Source organism: Gobio gobio, assembly GCF_949357685.1.
Source record: "Gobio gobio genome assembly, chromosome: 14".
NCBI classification, from domain to species: domain Eukaryota; kingdom Metazoa; phylum Chordata; class Actinopteri; order Cypriniformes; family Gobionidae; genus Gobio; species Gobio gobio.
The window spans coordinates 2,699,017-2,720,997 of record NC_137107.1 but is presented as its reverse complement, the minus strand read 5'-3'; the positions used below and the strand labels follow the sequence as shown (position 1 = coordinate 2,720,997).

Here is a 21,981-nt window from a genome sequence, read left to right as displayed (position 1 = left end):
GCTGTCAAGATGAGATGGTGTAGCCAGGCTATGTCTGTGTCATTATTCAAACATCATGTTCATAACATGTTACGAAATAAAAAGTTTAATACCTCAGAAAAATAAACTTTCCTCTCTTGTCAGCATTAGCCTGGTGTGAGCGCGCGCTCTTCAGTTGAGGAGGCGCGCGCTGTATATCACGTCACAGAAAGACGTGCACTCAGTAATCGGATCAGATCGTTTACATGGTGGAATTTTTCGTTTGATCGGTTCATGAAAAGGTTTATCCCACCCCTCTCAAACCCATTACAATTTCATTCGGTTTGGCCATTTTTATTCCGATTGAGGTGTTTATATGGAGTATTTTTATTCGGATTGGACTTTTAAACCGATTACAGTGCTCCATGTAAACGCACCTACTGATCTGGACACATTTCTGCTTTTATGAACAACCTGGTGAGCACGACCTGGAGATGATGCACCCGCTGTGTGTAAATCAGGTGATCATTTATCATTATTACTTTAGTGTTAGTATTATTAATTTAGACGTATCTAAATTCTACTGTACAACAGTGTCAAGTTAGCCAGACTTTTATTTTGACGGGTTGCTGTGAAGATCTTGAGTTTGTGTGTTTATGACGGTAGTTTTTCTCAAATGAAACGGTAAAAATGGAGATGACGTTCATGTCCTCATATGAGACGGCAGAGATGGAAACACACGACCATCATTGTGTTAGTGAGCGCGATAGAGTGTGTGTGTGTGTGTGTGTGTGGTAAACCATTAATTCGCACAGAGACACGCAGGACCAGTATTTAAATAGTCTTTTTGCGGTTTAATATTCACAGACACTCGTCTATATCGCCAGATGCGTTCTCAGGTACCGAAAATTGGTACCAATTGATTTAATGTGAATGTTACTCTGTAGTACCGACATAATTCAGTCTGTGCCCTTAAAAGTACAGAGTTCGGTCCCCAACCCTAGTGCTTACCCCAGAACCATGCCCAGCTCCTTCACGTGCACCCTGGTCTGTCCTCGCAAGTACTCCGCCAGCATTTTGCTCTTGAAGTACAGCTCCTGCAGACGGTCCTCCAGGTGCATGATGCACTGAAACACACACACACACACACACAGTCCAATCCTGCTTTAGTTTAGGTTTAAACTGGCCAAAACACACATGCCTGGAGGTTTCCAGTGATCCTCAAGATCTTAAACCTCTTCGGCCAAAAGTAAGTTTTGACATTTCATTCACTTCATTTATGGGTCACACTCGGGACCTTCGGGTCAAAAATGACCCCCATAGGAAATAAATGAGAAATTGGCAAAAATATGAAAATACAGAGTTTGAAAATCAGCCAGGATGCAGAAAAAAAGGACTCAACAGTGAAGGGGTGAATCTCTAAAACATCAAGAGTGCAAAACAGACAAATACACTCACACACACACTTATACACACAAAAACACACGCACACACAAAAAAGCGTGTGTTTTTTGGTCTGTTTTGCACTCTTGATGTTTCAGAGATCTTCACTGTTGAGTCTTTTTTCCTGCATCCTGGCTGATTTGTAGATTGTATGCACAAAAAAACTCTGTATTTTCATATTTTTGCCAATTTCCCATTCATTTCCTATGGGGGTCATTTTTGACCCGAAGGTCCTGAGTGTGACTCTTTTTTTTACGAACACTTAGACTTTTCAAATCCTGTCCCCAATTTTAGTACCAATAAAGTCACCAAGTTTCGGACCATTCCGATGAAGCTACGATTTCTTTAAAAAAATATAAAACGCTTCGGGTCATGACTGACATAGCAAATTAATGGGAAATATGGAAAAATACTAAATCTTTTGGTAGAAATCAGCCACTGTGCAGAGAACAGTGCTCAGCAATGAAAGGGTTACACTCTTAAAGGGTTAGTTCACCCAAAACTGTAAATTGTGTCATTAATGACTGAGCCTCATGTGGTTGGACACCCGTCAGACCTCCGTTCATCTTCAGACACAAATGAAGATATTTTAGTGTAAATCTGATGCTCTGAAAGGCCTCCATTGGCTCAACTTTACACTCTCAAGACCCTTAAAAGACACTAAAGACTAAAGTTACAAAGTCCATCTCACTACAGCGGCTCTACAATAACTTTATGAAGACGAGAATAGTTTTTGTGCGCAAAAAAACCCTAAATAACGACTTATATAGAGATGACGATTTCAAAACACGGCCTCATGAAGCTTCGAAGCGTTATGAATCAGTGAGTCGAATCAGCAGTTTGGAGCGTTATGAGTCAGTGAGTCGATTCAGCGGTTCAGAGCGTTATGAATCAGTGAGTCGATTCAGCGGTTCAGAGCGTTATGAATCAGTGAGTCGAATCATGATTCGGATCGCGTGTCAAACCGCCAAACTGCTGAATCTACTCACTGATTCATAACGCTCTGAACCGCTGAATCTACTCACTGATTCATAACGCTCTGAACCGCTGAATCGACTCACTGATTCATAACGCTCTGAAGCTTCATGATGCAGTGTTTTGAAATCATCATCACTATATAAGTCATTATTTAGGGTTTTTTTGCGCACAGAAACTATTCTCGTCTTCATAAAGTTATTGTAGAGCCGCTGTAGTGAGATGGACTTTGTAACTTTAGTCTTTAGTGTCTTTTAAGGGTCTTGAGAGTGTAAAGTTGAGCCAATGGAGGCCTTTCAGAGCATCAGATTTACACTAAAATATCTTCATTTGTGTCTGAAGATGAACGGAGGTCTGACGGGTGTCCAACCACGAGGCTCAGTCATTAATGACACTATTTACATTTTTGGGTGAACTAACCCTTTAAACATCAAGAGTGCATGTTTGATATTCACATGGCTATAAAGAAGTGGCCAGATGATAAATACGTCACACATGATGCAGTGAAGGCTCATTATTGATCTCACTGGTTTTACTCGTGTACTCACGAAGTTTGGCGACAGGTTGAGTCGGTAGAGCTGGTATGTGGACTGGAGCAGGCCGGACACCAGGTTGGACACCAGCACTTCCTGCCCCAGCTTCTCGGAGGGGCGTCTCTGGCTGCTGGCCACCTGTACGCTCCACTTATCGGTGTCTGCGATGATGCACACGGCCTCCGCGATGGGCTCGTCCAGCACAGGATGCTGCGCAACACAATCGTAGCGATTGGAGATTGTAAATGGGGGCGAAAAAGCATTTAGTCAGCCACCAATTGTGCAAGTTCTCCCACTTAAAAAGATGAGAGAGGCCTGTCATCTTCATCATAGGTACACTTCAACTATACAAAAAATCCAGAAAATCACATTGTCTGATTTTTTATGAGTTTATTTGCAAATTATGGTGGAAAATAAGTATTTGGTCACCTACAAAAAAGCAAGATTTGTGTCTCTCACAGACCTGTAACTTCTTCTTTAAGAGGCTCCTCTGTCCTCCACTGGTTACCTGTATTAATGGCCCCAGTTTGAACTGGTTATCAGTATAAAAGACACCTGTCCACAACCTCAAACAGTCAGACTCCAAACTCCACTATGGCCAAGACCAAAGAGCTGTCAAAGAACACCAGAAACTGCACCAGACTGGGAAGACTGAATCTGCAATAGGTCATCAGCTCGGTGTGAAGAGATCAACTGTGGGGCAATTAAAGACATACAAGAGCACTGATAATCTCCCTCGATCTGGGGCTCCACGCAAGATCTCACCCCGTGGGGTCAAAATGAGCACAAGAACGTGAGCAGAAATCCCAGAACCCCACTGGGGGACCTAGTGAATGACCTGCAGGGAACTGGGACCACAGTAACAAAGGCCACCATCAGTAACACACTCCGCCAACAGGGACTCGAATCCTGTCCCCTGCTTAAGCCAGGATATGTCCGGCCCGTCTGAAGTTTGCTAGAGAGCATCTGGATGATCCAGAAGAGGATTGGGAGAATGTCATATAGTCAGATGAAACCAAAATATAACTTTTCATGCTCTGGGGCTGTTTTTCTGCAAAGGGACCAGGACGACTGATCCGTGTAAAGGAAAGAATGAATGGGGCCATAAGTAAAAACCTCCTTCCATCAGCAAGGGCATTGAAGATGAAACGTGGCTGGGTCTTTCAGCATGACTATGATCCCTAACACACCGCCCGGGCAACGAATGAGCGGCTTCGGAAGAAGCATTTCAAGGTCCTGGAGTGGCCTAGCCAGTCTCCAGATCTCAACCCCATAGAAAATCTTTGGCGGGGAGTTGAAAATCCGTGTTGCCCAGCGACAGTCCCAAAAACATCAGTGCTCTAGAGGAATGGGCCAAACTACCAGCAACAGTGTGGAGACTAACAGAAAATGTTTGACCTCTGTCATTGCCAACAAAGGGTATATAACAAAGTATTGAGATGAACTTTTGTTATTGACCAAATACTTATTTTCCACCATAATCTGCAAATAAATTCTTTAAAAAAAATATTTTTTTCTCATTCTGTCTCTCATATTTGAAGTGTACCTATGATGAACATTACAGGCCTCTCTCATATTTTTAAGTGGGAGAACTTGCACAATTGGTGGCTGACTAAATACTTTTTTGCCCCACTGTATGTAGGGCTGCGACTAATGCATTATTCAGACCATAGTCAGGTTAATCAAATACTTAACGAATATAACTGATTCTATCCATTCATTGTTGCAGCCCTAATTGTATGCATTGACAGTGATTTGACGCTTAGTAAGTAACACGGGCAGCAGTCATGTGACCTGCTGGGGGCGGAGTTTACCTGCACTGCGTGGGCCAGGTCTGCCACCAGGTTCTGCCTCAGTTTCTCATCATTGGGCGCTCCGTGCAGAACAAAGTCCGGAACGTATGTAGGGCAGTACCCACCGAACAACGACCTCCCGAAGTTAGCAACGCTGGGTTTGGAGTAGTTCTCCACCAGCTTCTCCCTGGCAAACAGAACATCTCCTTGATTATTGACATGTGTTACATAGCTTGTTCATTTCGTCAGCTAGTTTAGTCTCAATGTGCTTTTTAGTGCTTTTGTCCTGTTTGTGTGTAGTCAAGTTTTAGTCGACTCGACTAGTTTCCGTCATGCTGCATTGATAATCCCCTTTATTTTGCTCAAAATTATAAATCATAAGGATTGTTGTCATTTGAGAAATGTATTTATTGTTGCCCTTACACAAATCAAGAGTGTCGACCCGTACGCATGGTTTGTTTTACCTCGTCTAGTTTAATGATTTATAGGCTGTTTATCATATAGGCCTAATGGGAAAATAAGAAACTTCCAAGAAACACTTGTGTGTGTGTGTGTAGGTGAGGTGTGGTGTGTGTGTGTGTGTGTGTGTGTGTGTGTAGGTGAGGTGTGGGCATGTTTTTGTGAAATATCAGGACACAAATGTGTATAATGACACAGGTATTACAAAAAGAGGGTGAAATATGAGGACGTTCCCCATGTCCTCACTTTTCAAAATGCTTATAAATCACAGAATGAGGTTTTTTTCACAGAAAGTGAACTGCACAGTCTCCTGTGATGGGTAGGTTTAGGGGCAGGGGCAGTGTGTGTGTGTGTGTGTGTGTGATGGGTAGGTTTAGGGGCAGGGGCAGTGTGTGTGTGTGTGTGTGTGATGGGTTGGTTTAGGGGCAGGGGCAGTGTGTGTGTGTGTGTGTGTGTGTGTGTGTGATGGGTAGGTTTAGGGTCAGTGTAAGGGGATAGAAAATACGGTTTGTACGGTATAAAAACCATTACGCCTATGGAATGTCCTCACATTTCACAAAAACAAATGTGTATGTGTGTATGGGTGAGGTGTGTGTGTGTGTGTGTGTAGGTGAGTGATGGACCAATCCACTGTGAGGCGAGAGCGAGAACTCAAAATGTTTCTAAAAACTTAAAACGTAATTTTTGCCCCGTTTGCGTTTGTATTGTTTTGCTACTTACACAATTATTTTAAGTATATAAACAATATTTTATTTACAATACACAATGTGGTTTTCAATTAATTATATTTTTAAGGGGGGGACAACCCTCAGATGGGGGTCCTGACCCCCCCGCGATTTACGCCTATGGTCACATCGTTTAAAGGGTTAGTTCACCCAAAAATGTAAATTGTGTGATTAATGACTGAGCCTCATGTGGTTGGACACCCGTCAGACCTCCGTTCATCTTCAGACACAAATGAAGATATTTTAGTGTAAATCTGATGCTCTGAAAGGCCTCCATTGGCTCAACTTTACACTCTCAAGACCCTTAAAAGACACTAAAGACTAAAGTTACAAAGTCCATCTCACTACAGCGGCTCTACAATAACTTTATGAAGACAAGAATAGTTTCTGTGCGCAAAAAAACCCTAAATAACGACTTATATAGTGATGACGATTTCAAAACACGGCCTCATGAAGCTTCGAAGCGTTATGAGTCAGTGAGTCAATTCAGCGGTTCAGAGCGTTATGAATCAGTGAGTCAAATCATGATTCGGATCGCGTGTCAAACCGCCAAACTGCTGAAATTTGGCGATCCAAACTGCTGAATCGACTCACTGATTCATAACGCTCTGAACCGCTGAATCGACTCACTGATTCATAACGCTCCAAACTGCTGAATCGACTCAATGATTCATAACGCTCTGAACCGCATGAAGCGACTCACTGATTCATAACGCTCTGAACCGCTGAATCGACTCACTGATTCATAACGCTCTGATCCGCATGAAGCGACTCACTGATTCATAACGCTCCAAACCGCTGAATCGACTCACTGATTCATAACGCTTCGAAGCTTCATGAGGCCGTGTTTTGAAATCGTCATCACTATATAAGTCGTTATTTAGGGTTTTTTTGCACACAAAAACTATTCTCGTCTTCATAAAGTTATTGTAGAGCCGCTGTAGTGAGATGGACTTTGTAACGACGTCTTTAGTGTCTTTTAAGGGTCTTGAGAGTGTAAAGTTGAGCCAATGGAGGCCTTTCAGAGCATCAGATTTACACTAAAATATCTTCATTTGTGTCTGAAGATGAACGGAGGTCTGACGGGTGTCCAACCACATGAGGCTCAGTCATTAATGACACAATTTACATTTTTGGGTGAACTAACCCTTTAAGGGTCTCGTCTTAGTCATGGAAAATGGTGATATTTTAACAGAAAAGAACCGTCTTGAGGATGATAGTGACCCCGTGGCTCACCCGGGTAAGGGCACCTCCAGCTCGTCCTGCCAGTCGTTCTGCTCATCGCTGTAGAACGGGCCGGACTCTGCTCTGGCCGGATCCTGCCCGGCGTCCTCGCTCTCGCTGTCCCCCAGAGCGCTGTCCGAGCTCTCGTTGCGCGGGATCTCCCAGTCGTTCAGTGGGAGTGTCTTCTTCTGGTCCACTGGGCCCTGTGAAGGCACCCTCAGAGAGATCTCAATGCCCTTGTCCTGAGAACAGCGGCCCTCGTCTTGGACACCTTTAGTCCCCGTTTGAGTCGGGTACACATCATCAATCGTCCTGGTCTCCACGGGGTTGTCGTCGCTGAAGTACTCGTCGAATATATCTGTGCTGTCCCCTTGGGCTCTGGGGCTCCACTGGGACGGCTTTCTCGTGAGCACGCCACTCTTGCTTTGGTCCACTTTGAGCTCGCTCTGGTTCTGCTGGAGGACTCGCTTCTTGTGCTTCTTGATCTCCTCCTCCACCTTCAGTTGGCGACTCTCCATGTCCGATTCAGGAGACATGGAGTCTCCGATGAGGAATGTGACTTTGGCGGAGGGTTCGTTCTCGTGGTGATGAGCGGTCGAGCTCTTCGTCTCTAGCAGGACATTGGGCGAATGGAGGATCCGGATGCCTTCGGCCTCAGGCCGGATGTCCACCTCGAGTGAGGTTCGCCTTTCGCACGGCGAGGTGGAGCCGATCTTCAGCACGGTTTCCAGCCGGGTCTCGAGTCGCGGACTCCCGGCCTCCCTGCAGACATCCGGCCCATTGGGGTCGCCCTCAGAGGGGTATCCGTCCTCCGCCTCGGCCCCCTGGCACAGGTAGTCCTGGCTGGGCTTGTGTACGGTGACCAGCACGTACTCGGAGTCCTCCACCTCTCCGCGCCGCAGCGATGTGGTGATGAGTGAGCCGGGCATGACGATGGCCTCGTCCTCCGCGCTCTCCAGAAGGTGCATCTCCAGTAGCTCGGAGCAGCGGATGAAGTACGTCAGCACGTAGAGGAGACGCTGAACCAGCTCCTGGCGGCGGCCCACCACCACCGTACGGGACAAGCGCACCGGTGAACCGATCGCCCCGTACAGGTCACCTGCGGCAAACACAACCTTATCAATCAAAACCATTCAGACACATTCACCAATGTAAGATTACAAACTTATTAATGTTTGAAATATATTGTGGAACAGTTTAAGGTAAAGATTGACTACATTCTAACATGATCAAGTTAATCAGCTCATGGGTTGGAGACATTAAGTCTTTTGTCTTTATGCACTTCCTGACCATTTAGCATAACAAGCTCAGAGATTGGTGATGCTCTGTCTGGGCAGGTTTCCCAAAACCTTTATTTTCCAGGCCTGTTCCTGTTCTCTTCATTGTTTCTAAAATGAGCACCATTTGTCTTTAATGACTTTTAGGCCCCTGAGTGGTCGGCTGATTGAATCTATGCATTTGATTGACACTGTTATGCTGATTAAATCAAGCATTGTATTGCTTAGAGTGTCTCCTCCCCTGCTGTATAATCCCTCCCCTTGAAATGTATATAAAATACAATGTTCAACTGTCTTTAGTCAGACTTGGAACCTCAGCGGTAAGACAGCATGTTTTTCTCAATAAAGAGTCCTGCTGAAAAACCAATCCAAGTTCTCCTGGGGCCTGTACCATGAAGCCAGTTTAGCTGCTAGCCAGATATGTTTAAGCTTAGTTTGTGCCAATCCTGGGTTTTAGGTGCCATTAAAGTGGTTTGGCTTTTAGCTGTGTTCATCTCCATAGTAACTTATGCTCCGGCTAACCTGCTCCAGGGCAGGTTATGTTCTGGATAAGAGATCTCAAACTGAAATTGGACCAATCAGCTGTGAGCAAAGTGACACGCCTCTGATGCAATGAAGCCACTCCCCCTGTTTCTACTCCACATTAAAAGTCACTCCATAGCAAATGGCTATTAAAGACTAAAACCTCTGGCTTTTAACAATGCTTATTTATAATAATAATGATTTTGAATTATTTAAAAATAATTTATGTAATTATTATACCCTTAATCAATTACACATGTATAATTTTAGTAAATCAATCATTAATATGCATTTTGTTAATATTAAAATAAATAGCCTATATAAAGGTCATACAAATAAGCATTAAATTCAATAACTAAATCTATAAAAAATTACATGTGAGCATAAATGTTCAATTCTCTCTATATATCAACTAAACTAACTTCATAACTTTTACTTGCATTGACGTATAAGATTTTTCTTAAAGTTGTCCTCGACAGCTCTTTTCTTCTGTGTAAATTTGTTTAAATTCTTAATATTTTTCAATCATGTATATTCTGCAGAAGAGTGAAGTGAATCACACTGCTTCTCTCACGAGAAGTGAATCTCAGTTTGACTGATCCACAGCCTGTGATTGGCTGTTCACTGCTGATGTCACAGCTAAACTCAGGATCAAAGCCTGAGTTGACAGAGAAAGTTGATGATCAGCATCATGAGCCCCGAGCCCGTTTTTTTTGGCCTTGGATCCATCAATGCCAATAAAGAACCTTTATTTTTAAGAGTGAAGTGTTCCTGGCGAATTGTGGACATTCCAGTGCACTGGAAGGATTTTACAATTCAAATGAACCAGCTAATCAAGGTCTTCAGGATCACTCGAAACTTCCAGGCAGGAAATTGGCCCTTCAGGAGGCAGGATTGGACTCCCTGGCTATAAAATCAATTGTCCTGTTCATTTTATTTTCAACCGGCTAGTTCAGATGTGTTTGATTGGGGTTGGTTTTGTGAGCATGATTAGCATCTCTGCTCCACTAGGTGGCGAAACACACACATATTTGTGCACTCTTGAAAGCTTAATTTACCAAGCTGTGCCCAAAGGGGGTTGTAGGGATGTGTTTTGGCCAGCATGTCCACACTCGGCGAGGAGTGCTTCTCCAGGAAGATCTTAAGGGGTGGCTGACCATTGGGCATGACTGTGGGTACCCAGGCCAGATGGTTCGTGAGAACTGCAGTGAGAAGCGCTGGGAGGAATCTAAAGGCAAAAAACATGGTTACCAAACCACTTTTCACAGCATGCAATGGCTTGAGAACAGAGGTGGACAGTAACGAAGTACATTTACTTGAGTACTGTACTTAAGTACACTTTTTGAGTATCTGTACTTTACTTGAGTATTATTTTTTCTGGAAACTTATTACTTTAACTTCACTACATTTGAAAGACAAATATCGTACTTTTTACTCCACTACATTTCTATCAAGGTCCTCAAAGTCGAACGTCGTTTCTGTAGCAGCTTTGAAAGTCAGTGGATGATTGTTTTCTTCTTTAAAAGGGTTTTTTTTTTTTTTTTTTGCAGACAGCCTATCAGTAATCACTCTTATAGGGTCATGTGAAGTTTCCCAACATTTTTTGAACACTGATCAGTTTATAGCAAAATGTAAGAAGGCGGTTCGTCGGCACAGTGTGTGCACCCATGGCCATAATTAGAAAGTGTGTTTCAGTTTTCTCTAAAGATTAAAGATTAGTTTAGTTGGCATACACTTGACACATGTCTCATAAAATGTTCAAAAATGTAAACGTCTGGGAGAAAGAGAAGAGTAAACAGTTGGGGGAATATCGGATGTGTATCAGAGTATTGGATCCGTGCATTTGGCCTTAAAGTGACAGCAGATTTGTAACTTTTAATACAAGTATTGAAATGAGTTTAAGGTAGTCGTATGCTAGCATGTCGGATGGAGCATCACTGACTGGCTTAAACCACCATGATGGCATAGAGTGCATTTATACAACAATAATAAAATAATGCATTGACATAAAAGCAAATTTACTTTTGATACTTAAGTACTTTTAAAATCAAATACTTCTGTACTTTTACTAAAGTAAAAATCTGTTTTTACAACTTTCACTTGTAACGGAGTAATATTTGACCAGTAGTACTTTTACTCAAGTAATGGAGTTGTGTACTTTGTCCACCTCTGCTTGAGAAGAACATGTGGCGTTACTCAACTGGTTCTTGGAGGCCTGCTCCATGAGCATGGCCAGCTCCTTCATGAAGTGCCCACAAAGCTGGTTCTTTTCAGGTGGACCCGACATCATGGTGAGCCAGACGGGCTCGGACACACGTGGCATCGTGTAAAGGTTGCAGATGGTCGTCCTACAGGGCGTCCGCAGACACACACACACACACACACACACACACACACACACACACACACACACACACACACACACACACACACACACACACACACACACACACACAAAGACAGAAGATCTTTTGTCAACAGCTGAAACAAAGAGCGTTTCAGTTGCACAGGGCTGCCCCAGCTGGGAAAGACCTTTGCAGCATATTTAGCGTCTGGAAATGTCGCCCAGCCTGAGAATATGGGCCGCAGTCCAGATCTTAACGCCGTACGCCACTTGAAATGGTAGGAGATCAAGTAGTACAACTTTATTATACACACAGGACTCTAAAGCAACTTTAATACTAATCAGTATTGGCTAATGTGAGCAGATCTCCCATGTGTTGTTTACCATTACTGATGCTGAGTAGGCACTGGGAAACATGCAGATGTTAGCACAAACACCCGAGCGTACCGCTAACAGCCTGGCAGTTCGAAAAAGGACTCCCTCCCCGAGCCGTACTACACTTCCCAGTACCGAAGTTAGTGTGCAGTGACCTATAAAAAGCCTCACGCAGCGGCAGCGATTAGGTAAGAGTTATGAAGCTCTGAGGTCTTCTTTCATAAACCCTGAAATGAGGCCTGACCACACACGCTATATGTTTGTCACTTCAAACAAGGGCAGGGTGATTATTAAAGCAATAAAATATGAGAGGACGTCATGTGTACAAAGTGCAGTTATAAACCCCTACTACGTATTAACAATATTTCATTAAGCTTGAAAACGAGTAAAAAAGACATTTAGAGACAATTTTAAGCAAAGAGGTTGAAAACCCACATCAATACATTGAGATGTGTAGAGCCAATTTCATGTTTTGTTTAATTATAGCGCCACCAAGAGGCGCAGTCCCATCGTTTTTTGTGTGTGTTCTCAGAGTGCCCCCATACATAAGCGTGTGAAATTTGGTGAAAATATCTATTTTTGTTTACGAGTTATAGACATTTAGATGTATGAACACATTAAAAAAAATAACCCACACCTGAGCTTGATTGCATTTTTTTGCCACTTACTATTAAAATGTTGAAATTTGGCAATTTAGCTTCTAGTCAACTCGCTATGATTCTGATTTTCCGAAGGTGGTTTCGTCTCGATCGGACTAAGGGTTTAGAAGATATTGGCGAAAGTTGTTAAAACGCTAACTTGAACAAACCTTAAGGCGAAACCTAGCATGTTTGGTATCATTGGACTTCGGCTAGGATTCAGGAGTCTAAGGAGATGATGCCCGATCCCAATCCAAAGTTATAAGCATGTGGATATTTGATTTAGTTTGAAACAAAAGGTCCGAAACTTCTCAGGCTCCTTCAGGGCATCGTACCGATGACCCATACCGAGTTTCGTAACAATACACTAGTGCACTCATAAAATACAGCATTTGAATACAAAATTCAAAATGGTAGACACCGAATATGGCCGACAATTGAATATAATTTGACTCGGCATGCCGCCCTGAATCTAACGAGACTTTAGGGGCATTTATGCTTTTAGGGGCAAACCGTTCAGAATTTATAAGCAAAAATAGTCATTTTTCGTATCTCCGGACTGTAGGTGGTGCTGCGCCGAGACACAGCATGTAGCCTCAGGTCATGCTTGTGATGATCAGTACCAAGTTTGGTCAGAATACGATAAAGCGTTGCAGAGATACAGCCTTGCGTCTATTTTCGCAAGGGCAACGTAAAATTCGTTTGCGCGTTATTCAAAAACACTTTGATGAATCGACATGAATTCCATAACTTTTTTTTGCCAAATTTCATAACTTTCCCGAAAGCGCTTCTATAGGCTGCCATAGACTCAAGAGCGGAAGAAGAATAATAATAAGAAAGTCAACGATACCTTCAGTGCTTGGCCCCTAAATATTGATATGTATTGTTAAACTGCTGCATATCCACTAATTCAAATGTAAAACTGCACTAGATGCATTTTACTTGCATTAGACATACATTTTGCTCAAAAAACGAAAAGCTAATTGACTTTGGCCATATAAACCCCACATTATGATCAAGCTCTGACCTCACAACCCTGAGCAGGAACGCCAGAGCTCTGCGTGTATAATTATCCCGCTGGAGGTGGGAAATCTTAAATATTTGTTTGTCTGTTCCCTTGCACATTATTGACTATTCTGGTCCGTCCTGACAGTGTGTGAGGGAGATAAGGTTTCTGTGGCACGGAGGTCAGGTTGCTCTGGATGGAGACCAACAAGCATATGACTTGGAAGTATGAGACGGTGCATAGTGGAGCAGCTCTGAAGCCCTGACACGGACGGAGCTTATTTTATACTGGAGCACAAGCCCTCGCTCTGGTTCCTCCAGATATCGGAGATATATAGTTAATAATCATACTCTTTTATATAAGCATTAATTGGGGAACAAGCACCAAAGGTATTGTATTTGTTGATATTCTTCTCCCGCTCTGTAAGTCTATGGCCGCCCATAGAACCGTATGGTACAAAGATGTGAGAGTAGACTGATAGAGGACAGTCCAAACATTCACCACGGCAAATTTGGAGTCTCTAACTCAATCCCTCTAGCGCCACCACCAGTAAGAACCTTCCCTTACATTTATGCGAATTACTTTTGAACCGTAGGGCTAGAAACAATTCCGATTCGATTCAATTGAGTCATGAACATTTTCCCTCCAAAAAAACTTTTTCAAACTCCTCCTAGATGGTTTGTCTAATTATCATGAATATTTAAATCATATCATCGTCAGACCATGCTTGCAAAAAGATAGCAAAAGCTTTTCTGATGAACCCAAACGTTCTCGAATAACGAATTTGCCGAAGTATTAGGGGTGTAACGGTACACGTATTCGTATTGAACCGTTTCGGTACAGGGCTTCCGGTACGGTGCACGCGTGTACCGAACGGTTATGAATGTAATCTTTAACAGTTAACAGTCGGCTTGTTGTAAGCGCGGAACACACTTCAATCCGAGTTCCCACACGAACATATTAAGTATTCAGTCCATTTTATCACGAAATTCAAACGATAAATGCCGTTTTGACGCTCTATGTGGCGTGACTGGTCACTGATCACAGTTCAAGCGGCCGCGCGACGTGAACGCGATCATCTGTGAAGGCGATCGATCATCTGTTACTAAAGATTCAAGAATAAACATGAATGACGATCTGAAGGTATGCTGAGGATACATTATAATTTACTGTCATGTATATATGTGGTGTAATCGCTAAATCAGTGTTTCAACTGCGGAAAGATGTCAATATAACTGCTTGTGAACTAAACAATGTCATGTAACGTTAGCATCACATTTACCTCAGGCAGTCATTCAGTGTCCACAGAATTGTATTCACTAGAGAAATCAACTCTTTCGCTAAATATATGCACTATATTAGCCGTTATATTCATTATATTCTACTTAACCTGTTAGTGATGTCTTGATTATTTCATGCATGTTAAATAAACCTGTCATGAAAATGACAGACACTGTATATAAATTATTATATTTCAACAACGATTTGGAGAAAAAAACTATTTTATAATTTGATTTAGAAGTTAATGCAAAAACTGCCTTATGTGAAGTTTACATATTTGCACACAATGTGTTATTTGAGTGTTGATTATTATACCTAAAAATAAATAGCAACTGAATTTAGGCTAATAGTTTGGGCTCTGTTATGAACCTTTAATATTAATGTACAAGTAAGGGCTCCCTATATAATTTACAGAAATATCTTAAATAAACTTTTAGATATAATTTAATTCATTCAAGGACACTTTTTTCTCCAGTAAACCACTGTTAAATATAAAAAATAAATAAAAAGCAATTTTGTAAATCTGCTGTACCGAACTCGTACCGAACCGTGACTTCAAAACCGAGGTACGTACCGAACCGTCAGTTTTGTGTACCGTTACACCCCTACGATGTATGCTCCAGATTGGACACAAGGCAATATTTCCGCAACACTTCTGCCCAAACTTGGTACATGTCATCACAAGCATGACTGTTTCGGCACTGCGCCACCTACTGGTCAGTATATATTTGAAAAATAGCCTTTTTTGCTTGTAACTTCTAAATGGTTTGTCCCCCCCCAAAAAAAAAATCATAAAACTCTTCTGATTCAGTGCATCGTGCCGAGTCGAATGATGCCCAACTTTCCCATATTGACTATTGCAGGCGTCGGCCATTTTGATTTATTTATTTTACGAATGCATTAGCATATCATTAGGAAACTCGGTATGTGTCATCCCCATCCCCTGAAGGTACTCAAAAAGACAGCGCCACCTTTTGTGGTCACAAGTTATAATTACGTTTCCAAAAATGCTAATTAGTGATTGTATTTGTGATTTTTCAGCCATGTTGACTAAACTAACCTAAAAACGTCTTTAATTACCTATTGTTGCTGTTTTTCTGGAGCTCACAGCCATGCTTGCATGTCACATTGTTCCTTTTTGTGCTTGGCCCCGATAATTGCAGCTCGCAGCTTTAATTATTATTATTTTTATTATTCACTAATATATTAATGGTCAGGTTAAAGCTCATATTACATAGAATATAACATGTAGACAAAACAGGATGTGCACTTGGTATTACCATATTCAATTTAAATAGCAGATGAATGTATTCGCTTTTATGAATTTGAAGTTTTAAAGAGCCCCTGTTATGCCGTTAGGCTCCTAATTTTATTTTCGAGTCCACAGGTTCACATGCATCAAAGGTTAAAACACACTTTAATTCTCTCATAATATCCACTGCAGCATCAGCTCTTCTCTCTCAGTGTCTGAAACGCTTCGGTCAAGGATTCAGTCTCTCTAAACCCCGCCTCCCTGAGAGCTTCTCTGATTGGTCAGACGGCCCCAGAAACCAAAGTAGGTTTAACTCGATTCATCTTTTTCTTTCATCCACAATAGCTATATAACGCACTACATCAACGACAATGAAAAGGCATAATAGGGAATTTCAAACGACTATGATTAACAGGTTGATTCTAGTTTTCACTTCTTTGAAATGTATAATGTTTCTTGAACCAGAGTTATCGTGTGAATCGTGTCAAAGGGTCATGTCAAGCTGTCACAATTGAAAGCGCCCCCAGATCAGTGTTGTGTGTCTCGCGTCACATGAGTGGATAAGTGGGTCAAGTGTCTGTTAAACCTCTGGCTGGACTTTTAGTGGATGCAAATAACCGAACACCTGGTGTCACAGGCTCACCGAAACTCGTTGAGGCCATCCACCATTCGACTGTAGGCCAAGGCTCTCTGGCTGGCATCAGCTGACCTGCGGCTCAGTATCATGGCCTGTAAACACAGAGCCACACATCACAACAGATGGCACAGGGTCGGTGAAGCTTTTCACAAAAACACAAAATCGAGTCCTAACCTGCTCGATGGCACTTTTGAGTTTGTTCATGTGGCTCTCGAAGAGCGGAAAGTGAGAGAAGAAAAAGTCCTGGAACTTGGCGTTTTCTTCCTCATTGGGCGAGAGCTGAAAAATGACACCGATAGCGATCTTCTTCTTCCGGGCCACGCCCAGACTCGGCCCACTGTTCTCATCAGACATGTTGAAGCTCTCCTCCACAGACCTGCAACGCAAACAAGTTACACCAAAACTGTACAGCTCTGTTTACTTCCTGTCTCTATGAAGACCCATCCTCTTGAAAAGCACACTGTGCTCTGATTGGTCGGCTGGAGCGGTGTGTTGTGATTGGTGTTTGGGAAATGTCCCGCCCCTTACCATAACAGTTTCAACACACGACTAACTAACTCAACCAGACCCCACATCATTATGCTGCCCATTAATTATTATAATGAGGAATATTGTGCAGTGTGTTCCTGAAGAAACTCAAGACTACAATGTAGTTCAGAAACACTGACACATCAATGGTCTCTAATAATTTGGTATCGTAACAACAAAAATAACTACATTGTGATACACCGATCAGGCATAACATTATGACCACCTTCCTAATATTGTGACAATAAACTGAGATGCTCTGTGTATTTTTGTCTTGTTTTCAGTCCAGATATCTAAAAAATCTTACATTAAGAAACATTTACTAGACAAGCAATAGTTTTTGTCTTGTTTTAGGGGGAAATAACTCAAAATTAAGGAAGTTTTTGCTTAAAATAAACTAAATAATCTGCCAATGGGGTAAACAAAATAATCTTAATTCAAACAGAAAACAAGATTATTTTGCTTACCCCATTGGCAGATTATTTTGCTTATTTTAAGCAAAAACTTTGAGTTATTTCCCCCTAAAACAAGACAAAAACTTTTGCTTGTCTAGTAAATGCTTCTTAATGTAAGATGTTTTAGATATCTGGACTGAAAACAAGACAAAAATACTAAGTAAGAAAAGCATTTTTTGCAGTGCAGTGTTATTTACTTCATAATGTTATGTCTGATTGGTGTATATCCTTATTGTGAAATAAATATGGTGATGTAAGACTTCTGGTATGTGGTGTGTGTGATACGTGTGCTATGTGGCAAACGCACCAACGAGGGAAGACGCCGTTCTCCAAGCTGGTGGTCTGGCTGCGTAACCAGCGCCGCTGGTAGCTACTGGCACAGCTACTGGTGAGAGAGGAGCCTGGCGATGGGAACGGGGTGATCAACAGACTGCTCAAAGACGCTGTGGGGAGAAGAGAGAAGTCAGTGAGCTCACACACACATTGATTCTTCGGACTGAAGTATCAATCCCAATCTCATGTTCAAGCAAACACTGAATTCCCGCTAGTTTAAAGGGTTAGTTCACCCAAAAATGAAAATTCTGTCATTAATGACTGAGCCTCATGTGGTTGGACACCCGTCAGACCTCCGTTCATCTTCAGACACAAATGAAGATATTTTAGTGTAAATCTGATGCTCTGAAAGGCCTCCATTGGCTCAACTTTACACTCTCAAGACCCTTAAAAAGACACTAAAGACTAAAGTTACAAAGTCCATCTCACTACAGCGGCTCTACAATAACTTAACGAAGACGAGAATAGTTTTTGTGAGCAAAAAAAACCTAAATAACGACTTATATAGTGATGACGATTTCAAAACACGGCATCATGAAGCTTTGAAGCGTTATGAATCAGTGAGTCGATTCAGCGGTTCAGAGCGTTATGAATCAGTGAGTCGATTCAGCGGTTCAGAGCGTTATGAATCAGTGAGTCGATTCAGCAGTTTGGAGCGTTATGAATCAGTGAGTCGAATCAGCGGTTCAGAGCGTTATGAATCAGTGAGTCGATTCAGCGGTTCAGAGCGTTATGAATCAGTGAGTCGATTCAGCGGTTCAGAGCGTTATGAATCAGTGAGTCGAATCATGATTCGGATCGCGTGTCAAACCACCAAACTGCTGAAATTTGGCGATCCAAAATGCTGATTCGACTCACTGATTCATAACGCTCTGAACCACTGAATCGACTCACTGATTCATAACGCTTCGAAGCTTCATGATGCCGTGTTTTGAAATCGTCATCACTATATAAGTCGTTATTTAGGGTTTTTTTGCGCACAAAAACTATTCTCGTCTTCATAAAGTTATTGTAGAGCCGCTGTAGTGAGATGGACTTTGTAACTTTAGTCTTTAGTGTCTTTTAAGGGTCTTGAGAGTGTAAAGTTGAGCCAATGGAGGCCTTTCAGAGCATCAGATTTACACTAAAATATCTTCATTTGTGTCTGAAGATGAACGGAGGTCTGACGGGTGTCCAACCACATGAGGCTCAGTCATTAATCACACAATTTACATTTTTGGGTGAACTAACCCTTTAACAACAATTTAGCCTGTGTGTTTTCAGATGTTGGGAGACGCTCTCAGTGGAGATGACCCAGGCCTGAATTAGCCTCCTCATTTACTAGAGCGGGCAGTTTTGGGAATGGCTAAAAATAAACGTGAGTGCATGTGATGCTGCATTAGCCAGAACGAGAGATCCCAGCTATGCCGCCCAGGCCATCATGGCACTTTCCATTGCACAAGCTTTTCCAGATCCGCATGTTCAGAAAGCTGCACATCTCAGATATTCCTGCGCCGCGACCACAGGCTAAGCCTCAGGACGTCCTGACACCACCGCAGTCTCATTTAGGACACAACTAAAAGTTCACATTGAGTTATTTGTGATCACGGCATAATTTCAAGAGATTTTTCTGATGATGAGGGCGGGGCCACCTGTCACTCACATGAGATCCACCAATAGAAAACCACCACCATCCAATCAATCCCCCACAGACACACTCAAGCCCCGCCTACATTTGTTCTTGTTTGAGAAGCAATTCACTCGATATACGGCACAACAGAGAAGAAAAGACTAGCACAACTTCCCTTTAATGGCGACTTTAATACGTTAAAGTAATGTAAATGGTATTTATCTGCCCCAAGCAGTGTTGCCAAGTCCACAGTTTTCCCGCAGGTTGTTTTTCCATGTCCGCGGGTTGAAGCGACCCCAATTATGTAATATTTAGACCCAGGAATGTGAATTTTAGCAGGCAACCCTGCCAATAAAACACATTTTACCCCCCAAATGCCATTTTTACCGGAGAACAGTGACAGAAAGTGAGAGATTCAGTGCAGCATCTCATGTTCTTAAAGAGAACCATTCTGTGATTTTGTGTGCAGTTATTCAGATAATTGTGGATCTTTTTTTGCACAACTGTTAAAAAACTATTTTATTTGATGGAACATAAAACTTGAAGAATAATATTATTTGGTATTATTATTTTATATTTACTGTTAAAAATATTTTAGGTTTTGTTATGTAACTTAATAAAAGTTAGATTATTCTATTGATCCCTGATTTTTTGCATTTCCGATCCATGAAATTCAAGCAATTTATATATATATATATTAGTATTCGTTTTTAAAAGAAGCTATTTTCGGCTTCAGTTTCGGTTTTCGGCCAAGTGCATCCTAAATTTTGGTTTCGGTTTCGGCCCAGAATTTTCATTTCGGTGCATCACTAATTTTCGTCATAATTTTCGTTGCAGCTCCTGCAACTGCAATAGGGGAGCAGACATTTCAAAATAAGAGTCCTGTTGTATTTCGAGCTTGTTTATAATTAAAAGTCACGCATTATATATTCGTTTTTGCTTACACAATAAACTGTATTTAATTTCTTTCCCATTTAATTCATAGTCAAGAGGAAAGATCAGTATTTGACATATATTCAATAAAGTATCAGGTTATAATAGTTCACTAAAACCATAAACAAAAACTTCATTACTTGAAATTAAATAAATGTTAACTGATATAAAAAAAAAAGAAATAAATAAACTTATTTGAAGCTTTAGCTTAACCTGATATGGCCTACTGACCAGGGCTTAAAAACGGAAAAAAAAAATATCAATCGGTTCACTCCGAGCAGAATCGATATTATAGCGTTTCCGTTTTTGCGTTCCTCATTAAACATTTACTGTTCCGAAAACGGTTTGATTTGAAAAAATACCGGTTAATAACGTTATTTTAATTTAGCCTATACTTTAAACAGATATGTATAAATAGACTTATTTCACTCAAAAATAATATAACGCATGGTAATTAAACTTGAATATTTATTTCATAACATTTTTAAAACCCCAACAGAAATACATGCATTAATTACAAAGCATAAACAGCGGACCTGTTTTGGAGCGTTAGACAATCGAAAGTGGCTCTTATGCCTAATTCTTTTCAGAAGAGTGATAACATTCTTTGTAACGTTACATAACTTTTTTTCAACACGACTTGTTTTAAAAAATGTATGAATAAAGAATAAATAAACTGGATAACCATTAATGCACCGTCAACTGGTAATTTCAAAGCAAACACTTCGCAACACGTCCTTGCATCACATAATCAAATTCAGTCGGCTGATAAAGCTTGATCATTTAATGCATAACACACCATTTAATACGAAGCATCAGCCGTCTATAGAAAACATTGACCTGTCCTGTATTGGCAATCTGACGGACTATAGGACAAATGTTTGATAGATGCTATAGCCTACTTGGATAGGCTTAAACGGAATCCACAAACTAGCCTAAATCAGACTATTTGAGCTTAAAGTCTGTACTGCTTATTTAAACGTTCGAAAAGAATGTCCTCCAATACCTGCGCTTTCATTGTAGACCTCAGTGGGGAAAGAAATGTACTTGAGGCGTGTAAATGCGCGCTCATACTGACGGTAGATTCATAGATGATGGTGCGCGGGCATTTCACTCACGCTTGATCCGTTAACGTCACATGCTGAACTACTCTATTCCTGATTGGTCACTGCCAAATAAAAATATTAAAGAGAACGATAAAATAACGTTATTAACCGGTTAATGGTCATTTCAAATTAACGTTTCTGTTCAGAACGATTCAAATTGATTTTGATTTCGTTTCCGTTTTTGTTCCTCTTAAAATTTCGTTCGTTTCCGGTTTTCGTTTTCGTTCCTTGAACCGGTTCGGAGCCCTGCTACTGACTAAAACAGAAATACAAAGTTATAAAAACTATATAGATGTTTTTAAAAACAAACAAAAAAGTGAATTGAGCTCTCTTTCGTGTATTTTTAATGTCAAAAACAAAATGATCAGTCGGTTATGTAACGCTTTTGTATTACAATTTAACTAAACTCATTAGATTTTAGTAGACTAAAACTAGACTAAAACTAAAAACAATTCAGGTGACTAAAATATGACTAAAACTAAAAGGCATTTTAGTCAAAAGACTATGACTAAAACTAAATCAAAATTTGCTGTCAAAATTAACACTGGTTTCTACTAAGAAAACATCCTGAGATT

The 21,981-nt window shown here is 41.3% G+C and overlaps 1 protein-coding gene across 4 annotated transcripts in view; it reads right to left on the bottom strand.

The window, feature by feature from the left end:
* fnip1 (folliculin interacting protein 1) overlaps positions 1–21,981 on the bottom strand; it is a 59,649-nt gene that overhangs the window by 3,403 nt on the left and 34,265 nt on the right. For all 4 annotated transcript variants that reach the window (XM_079834196.1, XM_079834198.1, XM_079834199.1 and 1 more), the window contains 9 exons: positions 17,733–17,868; positions 16,617–16,818; positions 16,449–16,534; positions 11,111–11,257; positions 9,968–10,137; positions 7,123–8,209; positions 4,724–4,889; positions 2,925–3,119; positions 970–1,085 (listed from right to left, as the gene is read on the bottom strand). In XM_079834196.1, coding sequence (XP_079690322.1) covers positions 970–1,085; positions 2,925–3,119; positions 4,724–4,889; positions 7,123–8,209; positions 9,968–10,137; positions 11,111–11,257; positions 16,449–16,534; positions 16,617–16,818; positions 17,733–17,868 — 2,305 coding nt within the window. The remainder of the gene's footprint in view (positions 1–969; positions 1,086–2,924; positions 3,120–4,723; positions 4,890–7,122; positions 8,210–9,967; positions 10,138–11,110; positions 11,258–16,448; positions 16,535–16,616; positions 16,819–17,732; positions 17,869–21,981) is intronic.